This window comes from Monodelphis domestica, chromosome 8 (assembly GCF_027887165.1).
Source record: "Monodelphis domestica isolate mMonDom1 chromosome 8, mMonDom1.pri, whole genome shotgun sequence".
Lineage (NCBI taxonomy): Eukaryota > Metazoa > Chordata > Mammalia > Didelphimorphia > Didelphidae > Monodelphis > Monodelphis domestica.
The window spans coordinates 2,562,472-2,582,108 of NC_077234.1; the positions used below are offsets into that span (position 1 = coordinate 2,562,472).

Below are 19,637 nucleotides of genomic sequence, written 5' to 3' on the forward strand. Positions count from 1 at the left end.
AGTTTTCAGCCCCATTTTACAGGCCAGGGAACTGAGGCACAGAAGTGTCAGGGTTGGAGGCAGAGTTGGAAGCCAGGTCTTCCTGATTGCCATTCCAGCCCCATCTCTGGCATCACAGCGGTTTATTCTGTGCATGAGAGGGAGATCTGACTCCAAATCCAGCCTCATAGGCAGGCCTACGTGCTGTGTGACTGTGGCTAAGTCACTTTCCCTCTGTTGGTCTCGGTTTTCCTAAGTGTAAGATGAGACCCCAAATAGCAGGGACCCCACAGGGCAGATGAGACCTGCAAGGCACCCGCTGGGGGCCCCGCTGTGGAGGGATGTGAGCCGGGGGTCGCCTGGGCCCTTGGACTGTTCTCTGCTTTCCTCCCGCCAGAAGCCCGGGAGCTGCCCACCCCGGGCGGTGGAGCGGAAGTCCTCCAGGGACCTTCTTTGGTTGTTGGCCTCCGCCAGCCAAGCTGGCCTCACCACTCACCTTAGCTCTATGGGCTCTCGGGGGTCCGAGGGGCCTGCAGATGAGGCCGGAAGCAGGGGGCAGAGTGGTCAGACCCCCCCCCCGCCCCCGGCCTGTGTCCTCTCTCCCATCCAGCCCGTGTTCTGTCGCTGCTGGTGATAAAAGCTGCCTTGTGGGGGGGCGTCTGCCTGGCTCGAACCCCCTTCCCTCTGCATGCCCTGAGCTGGCCTGCTTGGGCTGTCTTCGCTTTCTTGAACTCAGAATCCTCTCTCCCACCTTGGGGCTTTTGCAGCAGCCGGCTCCTCTGCCAGGAGGCCCTTCCTCCCCTCTCCTGGCGTGCCCAGTTGCCAGCCTTCACTGACCCTTGGAGCACTGGAGAGGGTTTGTGCCCTTGCTGTGCCCGGGATGTCGTGGTCTGGTGTCCAGCAGGGCCCTGGCCGTCCTCTCTGCTTACCAAGTGGGCACCATGTGGAATGGCAGCCAGGAAGGGTGAGGGGAGAAGTGTGACTGAGCCTGACACCAGAGCGGCCATCCCCAGGCTTTGGGGTCCGTGCCCGGCTTCAGGAAGGGGGCCTCCAGATGCCCGGGGATGGAGGGCTCCTGGACAATCCCTTGTCTCTGGCTCGTTCATTCATCCGACACTTGCTGTTTCCTGGTCCTGTGCCCAGAGCCAGGCAGAAGACAAGGAAGCGGTCCCTGCCCTCAAGAAGCTCACATTCTGGGGGAGTAAACAGCTGGACAAAAGGCAGGGAATACACACTGATTAAGCACCTACTGTGTGCCCAGCACTTTAGAGTTATTACATATTTGGTCCTCATGACAGCTCCATGAGGGAACTGCTCTTAGTATCCACATTTTACAGATGAGGAAACTGGGGTAGCCAGAGGCCAGTATCTAGCGTCGAACTTGAACTTGGGTCCAACTGGCCCGATTCCAGCCGAGAAGCCTGGAGAGGTGGGCTCGGCCCAATGAGAGGAGATCCTTGAGCAGGGAGCAATCCCTGGCGTTCCCTGTGCAGGGAGTGGCGCAGTCAGAGCAAGGCTGCTGGAGCGGGGAGGCAGGGAGGACCCTGGAGCTCGGAAAGCTGGATGTCATGTCTGATCTCTCAGGACGGAGGGATTCTGACAGGACCCCGCTGGGCCCAGGCCTGCCTCCGCAGGTCCTGAGGAGCAGTAGTTCAGTTTGCCATTGCCATCTTTATAGCTGGGTGGCACTGTCCAATGTGTTGTTTTCAACAGAGGCTTCTAGCTGGATGCCAGCTGTATACATTGAACAGTGGGCACCATTTGGCTTCAGATCCCCCTTTCTTCTGAAAGCAACATTTCTCTGAAGAGATGATGCTAGATGGAAGCCTCAGCAGAGTTGTGTCGGGCTCAAACCATCTTTTGGGGCAGCTGGGCAGCTCAGTGTCTAGAGAAGCAGGCCTGGAGACCGGAGGACCTGGGTTCAAATGTGACCTCAGACCCTTCTAGCTGTGTGACCCTGGGCAAGTCACTTAATTTGTCCAGCCCTCACCCCCACTTTTCTGCCTTGGAACTGATACCTAGTATCAATTCTAAGACCAAAGGCAAGGGTGCAAACAAAGAACGCCGTGCTTTCTACTTTCTGTCGGTCATTCTTAACCCGATCAGAGGCTTCCTGCCCCAGCCTCCTCTCATTGCTTTGCTCCTGGAGGCTCTTTCCTGGTTCAGTGTGCCGCTCTGACCCTCCAGACTCTGGGCACCTTGAATTGCACAGAGTGGAAGGAGTTCACATTCCTTGGGGAGCAGACCGACTGGAGGTGGGGGAGGGATTCACCTTAGGAGCTTTGCTGGTGGTTTCTGCCCTCAGTGTAGACATGTGCTCATCCTTGGTCGGTTTGGCTGGCTTTCCCTTCCCATGAGTCCCTTAAGGCGGCATCAGCCTGTGGGCAGGCCCTGAGTGTTCTCCCAGGCCTTGGCTATGATGGTCACTGCATGGATTCTAGCTTTTTGGCACAGATACTTGGGCATTGGCATGCCCAAGGGCTCTGAGGAATCCCAGCAGAATGGGCCCTGAGGTCCATTGGGGGGAGCATTTCAGGAGCAGCCTCAGGGGCTCCCTCAGGCTTTGGAAGTGCCCCCACCTTTCCCGTTTCATCCATCAAGGCTCAGGCACGAAGGCCAAAGATGGCTGATCAAGAGTTGCGGAGCCGCTTGGCGCCCATGAGGCACTTGAAAGAGTGAACAAAGCCTGTTTCCAGTCCTGGAATGATGACATTGGTGCTGGCCTGTGATGAAATCCTTCACATCCTCCACCTATTCCCGGGCCTGCATTATTGAGAGGGCGGCACCACCTGCCCCTGGGTGTCCCCAGGGGTGATGGGCAGTGAGTGCTTCTCATCTTGGTCTGGAACAGCTGGTTCTAATGGGGCACGTGGAGCATGGCCTTCCCTCAGGCCACTGTGGCAGGTTTGGCCTGGTGTTGGCCCTCTGGCCCTTTGGCAGCATGACACTGCTTGGGACTGGGAAGGGAGGGCATTCTCTTTCTTTGTTGGACATGGTGTGGGCGGGTGGGCAGCTGGCCTGCCATGGCCTTGGCCTCCTCGTTCTCATCTTGTTTGATGGGATACAGCTAAGAACAAGCTGTGGACAAGCTGGCACACTCCCATGGCTTATGCTGAGTGGCCAGCGGGCAGCTGCCTGGCGGGCAACGTGACCTCTGACCGAAGGTGTGACGAGGCTGCCTTGGCACAGCTGGCCCCAGGCCGCTAATTCTCTGGAGCTTGGAGAGCCTCAATTCTGACGATTTGCACTCAGGGACTTCCTTCAGGAAACACCATCCAGGGTCTCTGTGGCTCATGGCGAGTTGGTGGGTCTGAAGCTCGGGAGCCTGGTTGTTGGGAGATGCTTCTCCTTCCAGGGTCTGGCCCAGCCCCTCTCCTCCATGAAGCTTCCTGAGATTGCCCCTCCAAGGTGGTTCCTCCCTTTTGATGTCTATGCTGGGATCCTCACAATGACCCTACAGGCAGATGCTACTATGATCCCTGTTTTGCAGATAAGGAAACTGAGTCAGAGAGACTTGCCCAGGCTCCCACACCTAATAAACAGTTGAGGCAGGCTTCAAACTTGGGGTTTCCTGCTCTGTGAGTGGCGGCTCCCCCTGGCAGCCTCCGTCCCTTTCTCCCTTGCTTCAGCCATTGTGATGGTGACCCCTCTTGCCTCTGCCTCAAGCGAGGCTGCCCGAAGGCGGGGCCGAGCTTCGCAGGTCCTTGTGTCTCCCTGGGGGCCGAGATCACTCCTCACTCAGTAACATTCTCTTTTCTCTTTGCCGGTTTCTTTCCTGCCCCTGGCTGAAAACCCAGAACTTCCAGCAGAGGAAGGTGCGTAAGTAAAGCCAGAACAATTCTGTGTGAACTGTCCATCCTGGGGCCTGGGGGGGAGGGGTCCTGGCATGGCCACGACTAGGGGCTGGGCTCTGGGGAGCCCCAGCAGGAGGGGGGGTTATCGGGCCTGGGCCTGGCTTATTCCTCTTCCCCCTCCCAGGGAGGGTTTTGCTGACATGCTCTGAGAAGGTCTTTTACTTTTCCAAGCCTTAGTCTTGTCATCTGGGGCAGTGGCTAGAGCAGGACTCCTGGGTTCCGATGTGACCTCAGGCACTTCTGAGCCTTCTGGCCTTCTGACTTAGAATCGATGCTTGGACCAAAGGCTGGGATTTAAAAAGGAAACCCAATAGGCGGAGGATGGCTAAATCGCCTGATTACTGCCACGGTGGGGTGTGCGAGGGGCATTGGGCTTCCTCCAGCTTTGACCACTGGGGCAGAGCTTGCTGCTTCTTCTTTGGAATAATTGTGTCTTTTTACCCTGGTTGGATATAAAGCATGAGCTCACATGGGTTTTCGAGTTCCCAGTTCTTGCCTTCCTCCCTCCCTGACACAGGAAGCAATTCAGTCAGAGGCTTCTTAAAGTGACCCTGCCAGGGGGCAGCGGGGTGGCTCAGTGGTTGGGAACCAGGCATGGAGATGAGAGGTCCAGGGTTCAAATCTGCCCTCAGACACTTCCTAAGTGTGACACTAGGCAAGTCATTTGAGCCCGGATGCCCAGCCCTTTCTTAGTACCAATCCCAAGCCAGACAGGAAGGATTTTTCAAAACCACCCACCAGTCAAGTTCTGAGCACTTGGCTGTCCTGGTCCTGGAGACTGAGGATGAAGAGCCTCCCTCCTCTTCCCAGAGGGGTGGGTGGGGGCTGCACATGGGAAATGGGCTCTGGGCCCCCTGCCGGCTACACTGACAACCACTCCTATTTCTAGACTGCTTAAGGTTTGCAGGCTTTATGTCACCGGAATCTCAGCAGAACCTGAGGAAGTGGGGGGTATTATTATCCCCATTTTACAGAGGAGGAGGCTGAGGCAGAGGAAAGCTCTTCCTGACTTCAGTCCCAGCCTTCTAGGCCTCTAGATACAGCCCTAAAATGACCCTTTCTGTTGGAGATAAGAATGGCTGCCAGGCACCGAGTAGAACCTGCTTGGCACTGCCCCGGAAGCCACGCTCTCGGGGAACTCTGGGGGAGGGGCAGCTGTCCAGATGGTGTCTGGACACAGGTTCCTTCGCTTTCCAGGGAAGTCCCTTTGGGAGCTGGTGTTGGAGCAGTTTGAGGATCTCCTGGTGCGCATTTTACTTCTGGCCGCCTTTGTGTCCTTTGTGAGTATGACCAATGCCCTGCCACCTCTGGGGCTGGGCCCAGGAAGGGATGACCCCCCCCCCCCATGGTGCAGGTGACTCAAGCTAGGGTGCATTTCCTGTTGACAGTAGGCCAAGGAGTGTGGTTGCTGCTCTCTTCTTAGGGCCACAGGCAGACCTTCCAGGGCCAGGGCTATAGCCACTCAAGTAAGAGTCCACGTCAAGTCATTTCTCCCTAAAACCTCCCCTCATCCCCATCCTATCTTCTCTGTAGAGACCAACAGCATCCTCCCAGGCCTCCAGGCTCCCAACCATGGAATCATCCTGGACTCTTCACTGTCTCTCCCTTCCTATCTAATATGGTGCCACGGCTTGATCTCATCTCTGTAGCATCTTTTGTCAATTCCACCTGTGCAACATCTCTTGTCAGTGTCAACTCTGCTTCATCTCTTGTCAATTCCATCTCTGAGCATCTCTTGTAGATTTCACCTGTGCAGCATCTCTCATACCCCTTCTCTCTTCTGACAGTGCCTTCATCCCTCTTCATCACTTCATATCGGGACTATTGTGATAACCGCATTGGTTAGGCACCTACTGTATGCAGAATGCTGAGACTAGGAAGGCCCTTTGGAATAGGGATGGATTGTCCATCAGACCAGCTCCATTTGCTTGACTAAGTTAATGAGCACTTTAGTGGCCTCCCTGGGAGGTGGCATGGGCAGCAGAGCCCAGCCCAACTTGGGCAAGGTTTGGGGTTTTTCTATAGTTTAACTTGCAACAAACTGGCCTGGCAGCTTCAAATGATCTCAGTGGGGTTTCCTGCTTGGCCAGCAATTGGCAGGTGAGAGGTTTCTGTCTGGGCAGTGGCACGTAAATGACATGCTGTTGCTAAAGAAAGAACATTCTGATATCCCTTCGTTGGCCAACTAGTGTTTGCTAAGTCAAAGTGTGGCTGTGTCTGCTCAGTGGAGGTGTTGGGGAGAGCCAGCTGGACAGGTCCAGTAATTCAGCTCTGGCCACCTGCACAGTGGGCCAGCCTCGCCAGCATTCCTTATTGCCAGGTGGCCAAGAGAGATTTTACTGAATGGCCTGGAGCTTCCTGCCAGACTAGGGCTCTCTTCTCTTCCTTCTGGCCTGTAAAGCAGCATATGGGCGAGGGGATGGGGCCAGAAGGGGCCACTAGTGATCTCAGGAGCCCAACCCCCTGCTCACAGAACAGATGAGGGAACTGAGGCCCAGGGAGGGGAAGGGACTTGGGGCAGGTCACATGGGGGACCTAGGAGGGCTTAGAGAGGGGATTTAGCCCCTAGGCTGGTCCTGAGTCTTGATGAACTAGTGGGCCCTCCTACTTGTTTAGCAGTGTGATAGAACATTATGAGACGGACTGTGCATGAGACTTGAAGGATCAGGGCAGCCTCTGTGGCTGCCTCTCCCCGGAGGGCTCCCGAGGCCTCTGCTGCCTCCCCTGACTTTAGATGGCCAACCAGGGAGCCAGGGGCTGGTGTTGGTTAGGCACCTACTGTATGCAGAAAGCTCTCCCCTCCCCTCAGTGCTATTGGCATCTGCATGTGCTGTTATGGCGGCCCAGGTGCTGGGGTCTCTGGGGATTGCACGAATAGTCTATTTGCCTGGGAAATGAGAAGCTCCCCAGAGAGTGGGGCAGATCCCATTTTGGAAGAATAAGGAATCTGTGTAGCAGATGTGCTGATGACTGGGTTGCAGGCAAACAAGGCTGATTGCCAGGCAAAGAGATGCAAATGCCCTGCTCCTCTCACTCACCAGGCCCCACTCCCCTCACTCGCCAGGCCCCACTCCCCTCACTCGCCAGGCCCCACTCCCCTCACTCGCCAGGCCCCACTCCCCTTACTCGCCAGGCACCCTTACTCACCAGGCGCCGCTCCCCTCACTCTCCAGGCGCCGCTCCCCTCACTCGCCAGGCCCCGCTCCCCTCACTTGCCAGGCCCCACTCCCCTCACTTGCCAGGCACCCTCACTCACCAGGCCCCGCTCCCCTCACTTGCCAGGCCCCGCTCCGCTCACTCGCCAGGCGCTGCTCCCCTCACTTGCCAGGTACCCTCACTCACCAGGCGCCACTCCCCTCCCTCACCAGGTGGAGGCAGCTGGCCTTTCACGGTGGAGATGGGGAATCCTTGAGGAAGGGGCCGAAGGTGCTGGGTCCTCATGAGCAGCAGTGAGCTTCCTCTGACTAGGCATCTCCTCTGGGCCCTGTGGCCAGGCTCGTGGCCTTCACCTTCTGGGAAGCTCACTGATGCTGTCCCTCCTCGTCTCTTGCTCGCCTTGGCCTCCACATTTCCTTAGTCTGGCTTCTAAGACCCAGGAGGCGCCCACCCCAAAGATGGCACAGTGCTCTGTGAGAAAGGCAGAAGAGACAGGAGCTGGGCCAATGGAGAGCCATGGCCATCTCCTGTGTTGCTATGGGCAGTTATTTCCCTTCTCTGAGCCTCAGTTCCCTCATCTGTAAAGGGGGGTGGGGGGTGGGATTAGATGACCTTTGAGACTCCCCCCAATGGTCCTGTGTCAATCCCTGTGGCCTTCTGGAAGGTATAATGCAGATGCTCCCACCAGGCTTGGCACCCCCCCCCCCCAGTGTTGTCTTCACAAAGCATCAGGGACAAGAAGAGGGGTGGCCACCCCACCTCCTGACCGCCTGGCCTGTTCCTTCCCTTAACTCTGGGGCTTCCTGGCATACATTCAGCCAGGGCCTGGGGTGTCCCCAAGGCTGGTCGGTCCTTACGCGGTGACGGGGCGGATGGTGGAGTCAGGACAGCTGGGTTTGGCCCCCCATTTGCCTTCTGAGCTTCCCTCGTCACTGAAAGGCTCTGGACTCGGGCTCAGGCTCTTCCCCTTCTGCCTCTGCCCTCCCTGCCCATCCTGCACTGAGATCCCTTCCAGCCTGGCCCTGTCAGAGCCTCTAATCCTAGTTCTCCCATTCATCCCTCGCCTCTGGGAAGCCCTCCTTGGCTGCTCTCTCCTCCTTGAGCTCTGGCTCTAGACTGCTGTGACTCATCAGCTGTCCTTTGGTCTCCTCATCTCTCAGGCTTCTCTGCCGGGCGTCCCTTCGGTCCATGGCTGGGGCCTGGCTGAGCAGCTGCTGGGACTCAAGTCCCTTCTCATGGCTTTGCTGTCTGGCCTCCCCTCCTTGCTGGGCAGCCTCAGTGGCTGCCAGGCTTCCATCTCGAGTCTCTCCTACGTATCTAGGCTCAGGCCACGCGGGAACCTGTGGCAGAGGCTTGGTGGCTGGCACTTGCCTGCTGGGATACCCCATAGAGGAGACGGGGGGGGGGGTTCACATTGATATCAAGGCTTCCAGAGCGGTCGTGCCAGGCTAGTGCAAGCTTCATTGTGCCCATTTGGCGGATGAGGAAACTGAGAGACAAAGTGGTGAGAGACAGAGTGCTCAGGGATGACAGCTAGGAAGCATCCAGCCTGGGAGTGGGGGAAGCCAGAGAGCCCAGAGAAGGAAGGCCTGTGGCCGGGGTTGCCCAGCGGGTGGGCAGAAGAGGCCGCGGGCCGGTCGGTGTCAGCCCTGCCCGGGGCCCCTGAGGACCCCCCTCCCTCCTGGGCCGTGTGTGTGATCTCGCTTCTGCTGCCACAGATCCTGGCCTGGTTTGAGGAGGGCGAGGAGACCGTGACGGCCTTCGTGGAGCCCATGGTGATCGTGCTCATCCTCGCCGCCAATGCCGTGGTGGGAGTGTGGCAGGTGCGGGGGCAGGAGGGGGCCGCCCTCTGGGACTCCCGGGAGGCGCCCAGGCTTGATGCCAGCCTGCGCCAAAGCCTGTCCGAGGGCCCCTGAGGATGGGGAAGGGAGGTGGGCTGGCTCGGACTCCCTCTTGCCTCCCCCCTTGCCCCAGCTGCCGGCGGGGATGCGGCGGCCTTTGTCCTGGGGCGGCCCGTCCCCTCGTCCCCAGGACTAGTGGCCCGCTGAGCCGAGAACAGCCTGGACGGGCGCTGACAGCATCTCCCGGTGCCAGCAGGAGAGGAACGCAGAGAGCGCCATCGAGGCCTTGAAGGAATACGAGCCTGAGATGGGCAAAGTGATCCGCATGGACCGCAAGGGCGTGCAGAGGGTCCGGGCGCGGGACATCGTCCCCGGGGACATCGTCGAAGTGGCAGGTAGGGGCAAAGGCGGTGGGCACGCGGGCTGGGGCTGGGGTGGAGCCCCGTCCCCCCACACACCCTGGGGTACAAGCTGGCAGAGAGGATGGAGCGAGGCCTCGAGGTGCCGCCAGCACCCTGCGGAGGCCCCCTCAGCTCCAGGGCTGACCCTTGGGCCCTGCCAAAGCCTGGGCCTCGCCTGCCGAGACAGGGTGCCACCCTTGTGCCCTCGTGCCGCCCATCTCTCTTGGCCTCTGGCCTGGGCCCTGGGCAGATGACTGACTTGCCAGGGCTGTGCCCGCCGTCTCGAGCCTTTTCCAGGTGGGGGCTGGCACAGTTGGCAGTGGTCAGAGGAGCCTGGGCTGAGGAGGGGACCTAGACCCAGCCCCGGGAGCTGCTTCCTGCCACCCCTCCTGGTCCCCGGCGAGAGAAGCTGCCTCGGCGGCCTGGGCCGGGTCCCCGCCGGGGCTGCTGGGAGGGGGCGGCGTCCCAGCTCACACGGGGTCAGGCTTCCTCTGGCTGTGCGTCTCCTTCCCGGATCTTCAGGGCCGGCCTCACATTTTCCACTCGCTTGACTCAGCCCCAGGTCGGGACCTGAACCAAATGGGTCACATCTGAAAAGAGGAAAACACACCGCCCCCTCGCCTCCACTTCTGGTTCCTGCTCAAGGCCGAGGGGGCCAGGCTCGGCACCTCCCCAGGAAGGCCACTGCTCTTAAGCAGTGGCCTCAGTTTCCTTCTCTGTCCAAGGAAGGAGCTGGCCTGGAGAGACGTCCTCTGACCTCTGCTCTCCATCCTTTCTGCCCACCTGTGGCCCTCCCAGGCCCTAGCCTCCCTAGTCCAGCCTCCATGCAGCTACCAAAGAGATTCCTAAAGCCCGCTTCTGACCATGCCACCCTTGCTCCAGAAGCTCAGATGGGCCCCCTATTGTGCCCAGGGCAGGACAGACTCCTTCCTCTGGCATTCAAAATCCTTTACAATCTGGCCCACCTCCCTTCTATGCTTATTTCTTCGTGGGCTCCGTGGGCCTCACTGGAGCCCCTTCATGGACCCTTTCATGTGGAGAGCCCATGAGTGATCATAGATGAGTGTGGCTCTTCCTGAGTTGCTCTCAGCCTTATGGGAGGGAATATCAATGTCAGAGAGATTCCCAACCCATCAGAGCCTTCCACTGTTGTCAGTAATGAACTCTGGGCCTGGTGCACAGGGGTTACCTTTCAGTGTTGGTGGTTGAACCCAGAATCTGGCCTCCTGGCCCTGTAAAGGTGGAGGCCATTAGAGCAGGAAGCCAGCCATCAGTGGGAAGTCTCCCATCATATCCTTGTGAACCAAATGCTAGAACCCAGCTTTCTTTGGCACCGTCCCCTGCTCCTCTTTGGGGGGTGCCTTCAGATGTGCTGGGGCAACCACCTGGCTCATCTGGAGAGGCCTCAGAGAGAACTGAATTCACCTCCCTCTGGTGCCCAAGGCCAGAGGGAGGCAGAAAGGGGCCTTCCCAGGGCTTGCAGTGAGCGGCGAGGCTGACTTTGAACTCAGATCCCCGAATGCCACGGAGGCTCTCTATCTGGCTACCTTCCCTTGAATGAAACCCTCCATTTTGAGACAGAGTGGAGGTCCGAGACCCTCCATTCCCCCCCTGAGGCCCAGGGAGTTGAATTCAGCAAAGGGAAGAAGCCATTTCCTCCTGAGGTGTAGCTTTGCCCAGGCAGCCAGGCCGAGTGTGACTGGGCCACCGGGGCCTGAAGCCAGAGTTCCTTTCACAATGACCCCATTTTATAGAAGAGAAGAGTGAGGACATGCAGGGCTGGCGGAGCCCAGCGGAGAGTCCCGGCTTCGGCCCCCAGGCCTCTGGGAGGGGTGGCCAGTGCGGCCAGAGGGAAGGCTGGAGTGGAGGAAGAGGGGGCATCCCTCCCCAACCAGAGCTCTTCACTTGCTCCGTCCCCTCCCTGCAGTTGGTGACAAGGTGCCGGCCGACATCCGCCTTGTCGAGATCAAGTCCACCACCCTGAGAGTCGACCAGTCCATCCTGACGGGTGAGGGCAGGGCTCGGGGTGGGCGGGGGGCAGAGGGGCCGGCGAGCCTGGGCTGGGCGCCAAGGGGCAGCTCACGTGGCCTTTTCCATCCGTCATGGAGCGGCCCGAGGTCCATCTAGGACCTGTCTGGGGCCTGAGCCTTCAGCCAGACCCGTCTCCAGTTACCGCCTCCTGTTTCAGGGTGGAGGGCAGGCCTGGGGCTGGAGGGGCTCTCTTGAAGCAGGACTGGCCCTCCCGAGGGCATCAGGGAGTCGGGGTGCCTTGCTGGAGGCACGAGCGTGGAAAGAAGCCGGGCGCGGGTCCTCGGCAGCGTCTCCCCAGACTCAGCGGGCCCAGCACTCCTTGGCTGCTGATTCTGGCCGCTCTGGGGCTGTCCTTGGGCAAAGGGGCCCGCGGCCAGGGTGGGCGGGCAGACCGTTCCTAGGAGGGTCACTGAGGGCCCCCTCGAAGGAAGGCCTGAAGATTGGGGCGGCGAGGGAGCTGAGGCAGGAGCCGGTGGGCCCTCGGCCACAGACTGGGGCTCAGGGGTCCGTCCGACTCTCCGGAGGCCGCCCACAGGGCTGCTTCAGATTAGCAGCATGGCCCGAGGCACGGACCGGCCTGCCTCTCTGGGGCAAGGGGAGCCTGCTGGGCCTCAGTTTCCTCCTTGGTGCCAGGAGGGGCTGGATCAGGTGGCCCCCAGGAGGTCTGCAGCCTCTTCTTCCTGTGCTCTCCGGCTCTGGCTCTAAGCCCGGGCAGGGATGCCCAGAGGGGCCTGGTGAGCCCCGGTGCCAGTGGGGAGGCTGCTGCTTGTAGTCCGGGCTCCGGGCACCCGGGCAGCCCTGCTCTGAGAGAAGCCCCGGCCGGGGCAGACGCGACCCTGAGGCCCAGGATCCTCCCTCGACTGCCAGCCTCTGTTTTGAGCTTTCCAGGGGCAGGGAGCCCTCCGCCTTTCCCAGCCGCCCGTGCCACCCTGCCCGTTGGCCGTTCTCTGCCCACAGTTTCCCCTGGGAGACCGGGCGGCTGCGGCTGAGGCTGGGATGCGGCTCCGGCGTGTCCTCGGGCCAAGGAAGAGCCTTTACCGGAGCTCTCCCTGGTGCTCCCTGGGCAGGGGAGGGCCTGAAGGGAAAGGAGAAGGCTGAGACGGGAGGCGGGCAGGGGGCGAGGGAGGGAGTGGCGGGGGAGGGGGGCCTCCTGGTCTTGGGTCACAAGGCAGGGCAGAGCCCTGGAGGGTGTGCAGAGGAGGGAACTGAGGCGGGGGAGGGGCCGCGCCCTGGGCGGCCCGGTGAGCGCGCGCGTGTCCGCAGGTGAATCGCTGTCTGTGCTCAAACACACCGACCCCGTCCCCGACCCCCGGGCCGTGAACCAGGACAAGAAGAACATGCTCTTCTCGGTACGTCGCCCGCCCGCCGGGTGCCCCCGAGCCCCGGCCCCGGGGAGGGCTGGCCTCCCGCCCGCCTCTGCTGCCCCTTCGGGCTCCCCCCTCACCCCCGCCCCCTTGCAGGGCACCAACGTGGCTTCGGGCAGGGCCGTGGGGGTGGTCGTCGCCACCGGAGTCCACACCGAGATCGGGAAGATCCGCAACCAGATGGCGGCCACAGAGCCGGACAAGACGCCGCTGCAGCAGAAGCTGGACGAGTTCGGCCAGCAGCTGTCCAAGGTCATCTCGGTCATCTGCGTGGCCGTGTGGGCCATCAACGTCGGCCACTTCGGCGACCCGGTCCACGGCGGCTCGTGGCTGCGGGGCGCCGTCTACTACTTCAAGATCGCCGTCGCCTTGGCCGTGGCGGCCATCCCCGAGGGGCTGCCCGCCGTCATCACCACCTGCCTGGCGCTGGGCACCCGCAGGATGGCCACCAAGAATGCCATCGTCCGCAGCCTGCCCTCCGTGGAGACGCTGGGCTGCACCTCGGTCATCTGCTCCGACAAGACCGGGACGCTCACCACCAACCAGATGTCCGTGTGCCGGGTAAGTGCGCGCCGGCGCGGCCTCCCTCCCCGCGCACAGCCCCCGGCTCCGGCTCCCTTGTCTCTGGGGCGAGAGGCCGCCCCGGGGCCGCGAGCGCCCGAGCACCCCGGGGTGGCGCCGAGGAGGCGGCCGTGGGCCGGGGGGACCCCAGACGCCCCCGGGAGACCGCTCAGCCTGCGTGTGGTCAGAGAGGCTTGGCCGGCGCGGAGAAGCATCCCCGGGACGTCGGGGCTCCCTTCTTGGGCGCCATCGGCCCAGCCCTGGGACGCCCCTGAGTGCTTTGTGCGTCCCGAACCCGCGGCCGCTGCCTCAGAGCCGCCCGAAGCGGGAGCGGAAGTGACTGGGCCAGGGCCTCTTGGCTAGGAAGGGTCTGAGGGCAGACCGGAGCCCGCCTCCAGGCCCGCCGCTCTATCCCCTGGGCCGCCCCGTCCGCCGGTCATTGCAGGCTGAGGGCTCCGCGGCGTCTCCCGGCTCCCCGCAAGCTAAACGGGGCCTGTTTGAGGAGCCTCCAGAGCGGGCACTTTCCAAACCCTCCGAGCTGGGCGCCGGCTCGAGCCTGGGGGCTCCGCCCGGACCACACTGTGCCAGGGCAAAGGGGCACCCGCGCAGCTCCTCGGCCGGGAGGGCCCTGTTTACCTCCTGGGAGTGCCCCGGGCAGCGAGCCCGGGCCGGCATCCCCCCTTCTGGGGCCAGCTGCTCAATGTTGACCGAGGGGGCCGGGCCCCTCGCAGGAGAGCCTCCGCCCAGCCGGCCTCCCCCGCCTCCTCCTCCTCTCCAGCCTCCTGCTTCGTGCCCGCCTCGGGGCCCACGCCTGGCGCCTCCCACCAAGAGAGCTTTGCATGAGGCTCTTGTCTGCGCCCTCCCCGCCTCAGCACAGGCCTTGGGGCAGACACCGAGGCCCCCGGGGAGGGAGGGAAGGGGGATGGGGCAGATCATGGCCAACCTGGGGAGCGTGGGGGGGAGGGCGCACTCCAGACCGCCCCTGCCGCTGAGCGGGGAGCCTGGGGCTTCTCGAAGAAAGTTCGTGAGGGGGCCGGAGTGGGGCCCCTAGAGAAGGGGAGAAGGGGATCCCCGAGGAGCCTCCCCCCTGCGCATAGGAGCCAGGCCACGTTGGAGGCAGGACTCGAACCCTGGTCTCCCCGACTCTGGGCCAGCGGTCTCTAGGAGCCCGCGCTGCCCGTTCCGAGGTTCTCAGCCCACCTGCACAAGGCGCTAACAGAACAGGGCTGTGACGCCCGTCTCCAGCTTGCCAGGAAGCGTGCAGGGCAGGATTTGAACGCAGGGCTTTTGGACTCCAGGTCCTCATGGCTGAAGCTGGGAGAGGTAGGCTGTCCTCTTAGGGAGGTTGGGGGAGGGGCTAGACTGCCTCAGGGTGATCCACAGCTCTGCTCACAAATTATTGATTCGCTCCCCTTGGAACATGCCCAGATGTTCCATGAGATCCTGAAGGAGGAGAGACTCCTCCGGTTACCCTTTTCTGTCCCACAGCCAGCTCACCTTTCCAGGGCACCCTCCCTCCCCTCCGGCCCCTCCCCATGGGACAGGTGGGGACCTCGAGGACCAGATGGGTGAAGGCACTTTATGGGCACGCTGCTAGGAAGAGCCAAAGATGGGATTCGAACCCAGGTCTCTAAGTTCCTCACTATCAGGAAGGAGGCCGGTGAGAACACATGGAGCTGAGAGCCGGCTCTGGCCCGTGCCAGGGGCTGGGGCTGCTGCCCTGCTTGGAGGTTCATGAATCTCCTCCTGCAAAGGACAGGTCTTGCTCTCCTGCCCACCAAGTGCTTCCTTGCGTCTCAAGCTCGAGCAAAAGCCTCCCTCTGAGCTCTTGCAGCCGGTGCTGGCTCCCTCGGCCAGGCACTCAGGCCTCTGCACAGCCTGCTCCTTGAGGGATGGGTGCTGTGGCAGGCAGCCCGCAGTGGTTTCCTGTTGCACCTTGTTGCTCAGCCAGCCCCTTCCGGCCCCTCCTGCCCTCCCAGCCCCACCTCCTCTGCCCCAGCATTGTAGCCTCTCAGTGAAGAACCGAGGCATCCCTCAAGGGCCTTAATGAATGAGCTCAAGGTGCAGGGATGGAGGAGGAAGGGGGGAGGAGGAAAGGGGGAGGAGAAGAAGGCAGGGAGGGGAGAAAAGGGGAAAGAGGGGGAGGAGGAGGAGGACAAGGAAGAGGAAGAGGAAGATGAGGCAGGCTGAGCCTCTATGTCTCAACTTGGTCCTGAATGCCAGCCTTCATCTTTGCCTCCTTGTCTCACTGCTGTGTTGAAAAACAGCTTTTGGGTGGTCCAGTGGATAGAGATCCAGGCCTGGAGACGTATGTCCTGGGTTCAAATATGACCTCAGGCACTTCCTAGCTGTATGACCCTGGGCAAGTCATTGTCTAGCCCTTACCAATCTTCTGCTTTGGAACCAAAACATAGATTCTAAGACAGAGGTAAGCATTTGTAGAAGAAAGGAAAACATCCTTTGGTTTCCCCTGCTTGCTGAGGTCACAGGACAAGATCCCAGAGCCCTAGAACCCGAAGGGCTCCGCTAGGCCAGGGCAAGACACTCAGCCGTGCCATTGTCCAGAGGCTGCTATCTGGTCTCTCTAGCGCTTCTTGGGATGGGGAGCTCCCTACCTTACAAGGCAGATCATGACTCTGTTAGTTTTATTTGGGAAATTCTTTGGGTTAAACTGCCTTTTTGACAGTCACATCACATCATTCACTCACTGGACTTGCGCAGACTAAGGCAGTACCTCTGGCATTGGTCCTCATCAGACTCATCTGGAGGCTGTGGTCACCTGAGTACTCCATGTTAGGGAGGACCTTGTCTGCTGAGGGTGTCTAAAGGAAGGCAGTCAGTGTTGGAGGGCCTCGAGTTCAAGTCATCAAGTTGACAAACATGTATTAAGCACCTACTGTGTGCCAGGCACTGAGCTAAACACTGGGACACAAGGAAAAAGACAGTCTCTGCCCTCCGGGGGGGTGGGGGGGGCTGCATGCAAAGAACTAGATACCTAACAACTAGAGACAGGATCTATTGGGGGTGAGCTCAGAGGGAAGGCGCCAGCATTAAGGGGGACTGGAAAAGGCTCCTTGCAGAGGGTGGCATTTCAGCTGAAATCCCAGGGAGCCAGGAGGTGGAGATGAGGAAGGAGAGCTTCCGGCCATGGGGGAGAGCTCCCAGGGAAAAAGCCTGGAGTCTGAGATGGAGTATTTTGTTCAAGGAACAGTCAGGAGGCCAGTGATGACAGAATAAGTATGTGGTGAGGAGGAAAGTGTGAGAAGATGGCAGAGGATGGAAAGGGTGGGTTTTGAAGGGCTTTGAAAACCCAACAAGAGTTTATATCTATTCTGGAGGTGAGAGGGAGCCACTGGAGTGATATGGTTGGACCTGCACTTTAGGAAGATCGCTTTGACAGCTGAAGAATGGAGAATGGACTGGAGTGGGGGGAGGAGACCAGACATGTAACCCCCCCTCCCCAGCAGCTACTGCAGTAGTCCAAGTGTATAGATATCAGGGTGGGGGCAGGGTCAGAGGAGAGAAGGGGAGTGGATTTGAGAGGACTGCAGAGGTGAAATTGGCCAGAAGATGCAATAGAGGTGAAATTGGCCAGAAGATGCTGCAGAGGTGAAATCAACCAGAAGGTGCTGCAGAGGTGAAATCAACCAGAAGGTGCTGCAGAGGTGAAATCAATCAGAAGATGCTGGAGAGGTGAAATTGGCCAGAAGATGCTGCAGAGGTGAAATCAACCAGAAGGTGCTGTGGAGGGGAAGTCGACAGGCTTTGACAACAGCTTGGATATGGGGCCTTGAGAGACTTGGGAGTCCATGATGATTCTAGGGTGTGAACCTGGAGGACTGGAGAGGTGGTGCTACTCTGGACAGAAATAGGAAAGTTAGGAAGGGAGTGGGGTGTTGAAGGGAAAGATAATAAGTTTAGTGTTGGACATGTTGAGTCTAAGATATCCGCACAGCACTCATTTTGAGATGTTTAATAAGCGGCTGGATATGTGAGGCTGGAGGTTAGGAGTTTGGGCTGGAAGAGCAGATTTGTCAGCATCGAGATGATAATTGAGTCCATGGAAGCTTATGAGATCACCAAGTGAAGCAATATTGAAGAAGAGAAGAGGGCCCAAGATAGCCCCAGGGGTCTTCTGTGCCCAGTGGGCATGGCCTGAATGAGAAGCCGGCAGAGGAGACAGAGGAGCCATCAGAGAGGTAGGAAGAGGTCCAGGAGGGTGTCCTGAAAACCCCGAAGAGAGTGAGCAGGAGGGTCCAGGGTTTCCGAGAGACCCAGGAGAATGGGGATGGAGAGAAGTCCTTTGGAGCTGGTGATGAAGAGGGCAAAGACAATTTTGGAGAGAGCAGATTTTGTGGAATGATGAGGTTGGAAGGCAGACTGCTGAAAGCTAGGAAAGAAAATGAGAAGAGGAACAGAAGGCTCCTGTCGGAGATTTCTCAAAGAGCTTAGTCACAAAATTTCCTGTCCTGTGGAGGTGGCACAAGTCTTGTTCTTTCTGGCCCAAGGGCAGAGCCAGAGAAATGGGGGGGAGGGCAATCGGAGCTGCAAAGAAGTTGCCTGCCAGGAGGAGCTCCCTCCCAATCAGCTGTTCCAGAATGGAAGGGGCCGTCTGGGGAGGTATAGGCTTCTTCTCTGGGCCCCACACTGGCTTGCCTGCTGTTCCCTGCCCTTAGCTTTCCTCAGGCTACTCATTCCATCCTCACCTCTGCCTTCTTCATCCTTGTCTCTCTCTTCACGTCTCAGCTTAGGGGCCACCTGCTTCAGGAAGCCTTCCAGGCTCTCCTCCGTCGGCAGTGGTCGCCCCCTCCTCGGGCTGTTGTCAGGGGCTGGCCTGCCAGCCTCATCTCCTTGAGGGAGGGGACTGATTTCCACGTTGTCCCCTTCCTCCAGCTAGGCCTAGGACCCGAGAGGTTTGAGGGTTTGAAAGGCTGCTGGCTCCGGAAAGGGCCTGGAAGGGTGAGGCTGCCGGATCTGGCTTGGGGCCTGGGCTCTGCTCTTCCACTCTTGGGGTGCCCCGGGCCTGCTTCCTTCTCAGTGCCCTGAAGGGTTGGTCCCAGAAGCCCTCCCAGAGCTGTGGGGAGGAGCAGCATCCCCTCCGCCTGCAGGGCTGCCAGGAACTGCCTGTGTGGTCGAGGGGGAGCCCTGCCTGGGCCTTGCCGCCTTCTCGAGTCGCTCCTGGCAGTGGGGCCGAGCCTGCACCTTGCTCTTGGCCCGGGTCCTCCCTGGAGTTCTGCCACTTGTCTCGGCTGGTGTCAGGGGGTCCTGGAGAGGGCCGAGGAGGCTGTGTGTCCTCCTGCCGGCCTGCAGAGCTTCCTCGTTGTCTCCCTGGGATTCCTGGGCTGGGAGACGGGCCGCCCCGCTGCTGCTGCTGCCCTGGAGACAGCAGCAGAGGCCCGCGTGAGAGCCCCGCGCCTGCCCCTGCCCTGGCCGGGGTCGCTCAGCCTTCCTCCCGCTCCGGGCCTCCGTCGGTGAGCTGCCCTGCCACTCCCCCCGGCACGGGGCAAGGGTCTCCGCCCCTGGGGCCCTCGAAGGCTCGTCAGGCTCCACAAGGTAGGAGCCTGGGATCGCCGCCCCCCTCTGAGCTCTTGAGGCCCCCCTAAGCCAGGACTCCCCTCTGCCGGGCCCGAGATGGCCAAAGGGCAAGCCAAGGCGGCTGCCGTGCTGTGGGCTCCCCCAGGGTGCTCCCTCCCCTCCCCTCCCCATCCCTGCTGGGTGTCGGGTCAGCAGCACACAGTAGGGGCTTTTTGTGAATAATGTTTGTCGGCCGTCTGGGCCTGGCCCTGGGCCTGGCTTAGCGCAGCCCCGTCCTGGCCCGACTCTTCCAGGACTGCTGGCCGGGCTGCCCTCGATGAACGGAAACCCACTGATGGGGGCTAGTCTGAGGGGGGCGTGTCTCAGGGCTCCCATCATTTGGGAGGCGCCGCCCTGGAGCCATTCCCTCGGGGCTGGCGATGCCCAGACAGGCCCTCCCTGGCTCCCGAGGGCTTCCCTTCCCCGCCTGGAGCTCCGGGCTCTGGGCTCCCACACGCAGGAGAAGGAGGCAGAGCCCAGGGCCCTTTGACTGTGGCTCCTTGGCCAGGCCTGGGATCGTCTGGCCCCCCTTGAGCCCCGAGGCCCGCTGGGCCGTGGACAAGGCCGTGGGGGGGCGCAGGAGCCCCGTGTGCTGGAGACTCCCAGAAGGACTCTAGCGGCCGTCGAGGCCTGGCTCGGGGCTTTCCTGGCATTCGGGGCCCCTCTGCAGCCAGGGTGCTGGGCTGGGCGCCCAGTCCCCCCCCAAGACTTCTGCTCCCTGCTCTGGGGAGGGTGAAACAGCTGATCCTCCATAGAGAATGTATTCATGTGGGGGAGCAGACAGAAGGACCCGCCCCTGCGAGCCTCAGTTTCCCCAGCTAGACAGCAGGGGATCCTCAAGGCCAGACCTATTTAAGGAGCAGGTTTTGGGGGCCG

General features: G+C 60.7%; 1 protein-coding gene across 1 annotated transcript in view; it reads left to right on the top strand.

The window, feature by feature from the left end:
- ATP2A3 (ATPase sarcoplasmic/endoplasmic reticulum Ca2+ transporting 3) overlaps positions 1-19,637 on the top strand; it is a 59,525-nt gene that overhangs the window by 4,535 nt on the left and 35,353 nt on the right. The window contains exons 2-8 of the mRNA XM_056807852.1: positions 3,777-3,794; positions 5,031-5,113; positions 8,708-8,812; positions 9,087-9,225; positions 11,159-11,239; positions 12,526-12,611; positions 12,723-13,187. Of these exons, the coding sequence (XP_056663830.1) occupies positions 3,777-3,794; positions 5,031-5,113; positions 8,708-8,812; positions 9,087-9,225; positions 11,159-11,239; positions 12,526-12,611; positions 12,723-13,187 (977 nt within the window). The remainder of the gene's footprint in view (positions 1-3,776; positions 3,795-5,030; positions 5,114-8,707; positions 8,813-9,086; positions 9,226-11,158; positions 11,240-12,525; positions 12,612-12,722; positions 13,188-19,637) is intronic.